At 36.4% G+C, this 4,377-nt stretch overlaps 1 protein-coding gene across 2 annotated transcripts in view; it reads left to right on the forward strand.

Annotated features, from left to right (window-relative positions):
• Window positions 1-40: 40 nt before the first annotated feature.
• Window positions 41-4,377, forward strand: part of PPP4R4 (protein phosphatase 4 regulatory subunit 4) — a 58,310-nt gene continuing 53,973 nt past the window's right edge. For both annotated transcript variants that reach the window (XM_005417855.2, XM_031066328.1), the window contains exons 1-2: window positions 41-166; window positions 680-753. In XM_005417855.2, the coding sequence (XP_005417912.1) occupies window positions 53-166; window positions 680-753 (188 nt within the window). In that variant the 5' untranslated portion in view covers window positions 41-52. The remainder of the gene's footprint in view (window positions 167-679; window positions 754-4,377) is intronic.

Here is a 4,377-nt window from a genome sequence, read left to right on the forward strand (position 1 = left end):
TGCGATGTGAGGCTCGGGGACAGCGACGGCTGCCGAAGGCTTTAGTTGTTACATGCGCCCAATAATCTTCTCCAAAATGGATTTTAGTCATAGCAGTCTTTTTGGATACATAGAAGATCTGCAGGAACTAACTATTATAGAGAGGCCAGTACGCAGGAGCCTGAAGGTATATATACCTCGAAAAAGAACGGTGCTTTGAAATCCATTTTAAATTGGGTCTGTTTTAATTATGCACAAATAAGTGAATAGACCGTTTTTCTAGCGTTTGTTTGGGTTTGTTTGTTTGTTTGTTTGAACAGCACCAGGATATGAAACCTTGTTCTCAGTAATTTTATAATAAACAATCTCGAATTCTATATAGCAGGGATTTGATGTTTTCAGTATAAGAATATTAAGATGGGAACAAATAGACTAGCTTGGGTCTTTAGATTAAATTATATGCCACTTGTTTAATAGTGATAGTGTCTGACTTGAAACTGTACTTCTCTGATGTTCCATATTTTCCTGGTGAAAGATTTATGTGATTGAATTTGAAATGTTGGCTGGAGGTTTCATGAATAAATTCAGATTACTCATGAAGCTATCCCTGTATGTGTGGGGAGAAACGGGTTGTTTTAAGATTAAAACAGTGAAGTAGTCAGGCATTGTAAACTCATACTCTCTATTTCACACTTGACAGACACCAGAAGAAATAGAAAGATTGACAGTTGATGAAGAACTCAGTGATATTGAAAGGGCTGTTTATCTACTCAGGTATTTCCTAAAATGTTGCTCTGAAACATTGCTGACCATTGTGTTTACATACAGCTTTTTTAGTGTTTTACTCTTCACTCCTTTAATTTTCTGTCTATTAGTAGTTCTTTTGCCTTCAACTATGTTAAGCATATAGGCAAGATGAAAATAGGTATTGTAATTTACAAAAAAATCACCCTATAATGGGGTGTCTGTGTACCTGTCTAAGAATTTCTGATCTTTTAATATGTTCCTCACCAGCACAGAGTTGTACTTTATCATCTTTTCCCCTGTAGTTGATTTTGCAAGATTCCCTGAGTGTCAATGTTATTAATACCAATAATTCAGGGAGCTCATACTCACTCCAAGCAAATATTCACTCATGGGCAGTTAACACAGGCTGGTAACAGAGCTGTTCTAGCATCCTGTGTGTGTTTGGAATTTCAGAAGAGAAAACTTGAGACATTAGTTCTATAGTCCTTAGAAATTACTGTAGAAAATACTGTCTTAATACTTCCCTCTGTTCTGGTTTTCATCATCTTATCTCCTCCTTCTTGTTGAAAATATTTATTTGCAGCTATTTGAATAACTTAAATTTGGTAGTTTAAAATATGGATCTTTCAACTACTGTGTAAGTCTTTGAGAGTACAAATGTTCTGGGGGATTTTGAGTTGAATATGCATTTTTAAACAATACCTAGTAATTGGAGAACCAGCTGCAGCTCCCTCTCAGTTTGCTTATTCTGCTATTTTAAGTGCTTTTCTAGTCTAAGCCTGTGCTCAGTATTTAGAATAGATATTCCTGGTGATACAGTTTTCTCTTTTTGGGGTGCGTGGCAGTATTTGTAAGTTATCATTTTTACCGCTGATACTGCTTTTGATACTGACTACTGAAATTTATTAAACAGAGGCTTTTAAAACTTGCTTTGCTCTTAGTTGCTGTAATCAAAGCAGTCTGTTGACTGCAGGGAAAGTCAGAGGAAACAGTTTGCATGTGGTGCATATCACTGAAAGGATGTGTATCCATTCTGGGTTTTACCTCACAACAACCAGCATAGATGATTTTTTTTTCTTTTCCAGTGTGTAGCAAATTTCTTTGCTTCTTTTCCACTTAAAAATCCATGTTTCCAGCATATATGTCTTAACTAGATAATTGCCTTTTTAAATGGCATTCATATCTTTAATCTTATCAATTGCTTTTCAACCTGGCCTTGACCTTCTCCTGGTGTCTTTATCTGATTTTCTCTACTCCAGCAGCTGTTCAAGACTTAACATTCTTTTTCTTTTAATGAAGTGTTCATTTTTTCCTCTGCATTGTTCTCATTGCTGAAAGGAACCTTCAACTCTGCTTGATAGGGTTTTTGTAAGCTAGTCTTACTGTGCATGTATGTTAATACAGTCATCCAGTGGAAGCTGTTGCTGTTGAACAGCTGTTACTGTCCTTGCACTGAGTGGAGTAAAAGCAGAGTTTAAAAAGCTGCCTGTAACCTAGTAGTACCTTTTATATAATGTACAAGAGTGTGTACTTTTGGCTTATCAGGAATTTTTCCTCTGTTTTAATACAGTAAAGCTGCCTATTGCTGTTTGATAGTAATGTCAGTCCAGTCTTTCTTTGCCTCATTTTCTCACACAGATGCATTATTCACTGTCCTTCAGGTTGTTCCTTATGTGGGACTAACCTTGATCTTATCCAAAAAGCCGCTGCCTTTTTCTGAAAATCTGTCTATAGAAATAGCTTTGCTGAGGTTGAAACAAATTGTTAATGACACCTCTGTTGTATCCCATTTGGAAAGGATGGTGTTATCTCCATATACATTAAAATATACAGGAACAATAATAGAAAGCAGATCTCTCATCTTAAATATCTACAGGTAACATCAGAATACTACTTTTGTCATAATGGTTTTTGTATTGTCGTTTACTTATTGCACCCTAATCTGCAAGTTGAAGATTTTAAATTTACTGCGGTGAGTATCTTCAGGGTTGCTTGTACAGTGCAATGGAGCTGATTAATAATGGGTAAAAGCTTTGTATGCTACAGCAAAGCCAATGTTTACTAGAGATTTTCTGGAGAAGTTCAGAAAGAGTCTTCATGTTTTAAAGGCTTTCATTCTGAACAAAAAACTCAACCACTTTCTTCTCTTTTTACATCCTTTCCTTCTAAAATCTGCCTCCAGCTTTTCCTCCCCACTCTTGAGCTTGGATTTGCTTATATGCAGAGTTGTTGTATGTTTGTTAGATACTTGTTTTTAGAAGATTTCTGCTCCTGAAGTCTTTTACTAAAGTAGTCTGAAAATGGGTGCCTTGAGATCCAAGTTGGAGAGGATAGATTTTCTTTTTTTTTCCCCAGTGACTGATTCTTGCTTACTGTATATATGAGAAGATATTAATTTTCCAACTTTCAGAGTTTCATCAGTTATTCTTCTCTTTTCACTTCTTGTGTTCTTTGCTTCTCACTTGCCAGTAGCACCATACAGTTTCTGGTGTGGACTTTTACTTGATACTGTAAAGTTAATTGCTTTGCTCATCTGGTATATATTTGTAACGATCTAGTGATTGTTTTGTATTTCCACAGTATCTTATCTGTGTCTAGCCATGATGAATGGTCACGGATTTTGTAAATTTCTGTTCATTGTGTTAAGTATGATGTAACTATATACCTACAAGTGTTTTTAGCATGTGGTGAGTACATTGATAGATTGATCTTGTGTGAGATCTCAGTTCCATAGAGACATGATTTCATTGTAATTGTTTTATTGCCTATCATACTTTGGTTTCACATTCTAAAGTGATAATTGTAATTTTGATAATCCTGAAAAGTTAATCTCTCTCCCATTATTATTGCTAGTGAATGTCTTTGCTTTCAGTCTCCCCTTTTCTGCTAGTACTTTTTTTCAGATAACTGTGTAATGAAGTGGATTGATAAGAAGATCTAGATAAAGTTGATAATTTCTAGTTGTATTAATTTACAAATAAATCAACTCTTCGATTTGCTACATCATATGGATATAGAAACAGTTCTGCAAGCCAAATGAGAGGCTGTAGTAGCTCTCCTGGTGGCTAGAGTTACTTTAATATGACTTGAGAGTAAGTGAACTTCTGCTTTAAACCACTGATGCCCAGAATACTCGGTTTTAATTAGGTAACATTCTGCAATTAGACTGAGCAAGTTCTAATTTAATAAGAATGTGATAACAAAGTGGACTGTAATTTATTTTAATCTCATTTAGCCTTGATTCTGGTAGAGGAACTGGGCTTCCTTAGACCAGACTGTCAGGGATGTTTATGAACTTCTCATTGAAACCAAATGGGTTTAGGGGCTTAGGGAGGGAGGGACATTTGAGTGTGTCAGATCTATGTTTTAGAGCCTCAGCTAGTGTGTTTGGTGGTTTCTGGAGCCTCTAACAGGAGCCAATGAAGAGTTGTATTCTGTCTGTCCTTTGTATGATGCTGGCCCAACAGAAGAACAAAGGCAGCAAAACAGCTGTGTGTCTCAGTCAGTGTCAAGATTGATGGCTGATCATAAAACCATCAGCAGATTAAGAGGAGCTGCTGGAACACACTGAAGCAACTGAATAGTTTGCGTTCCACCTCAGGGCATCATGACCTCTACCAGGACAGTGACAATAGGCAGCTCGGGGACAAT

Source organism: Geospiza fortis, unplaced genomic scaffold (genome assembly GCF_000277835.1).
Source record: "Geospiza fortis unplaced genomic scaffold, GeoFor_1.0 scaffold23, whole genome shotgun sequence".
NCBI classification, from domain to species: Eukaryota; Metazoa; Chordata; class Aves; order Passeriformes; family Thraupidae; genus Geospiza; species Geospiza fortis.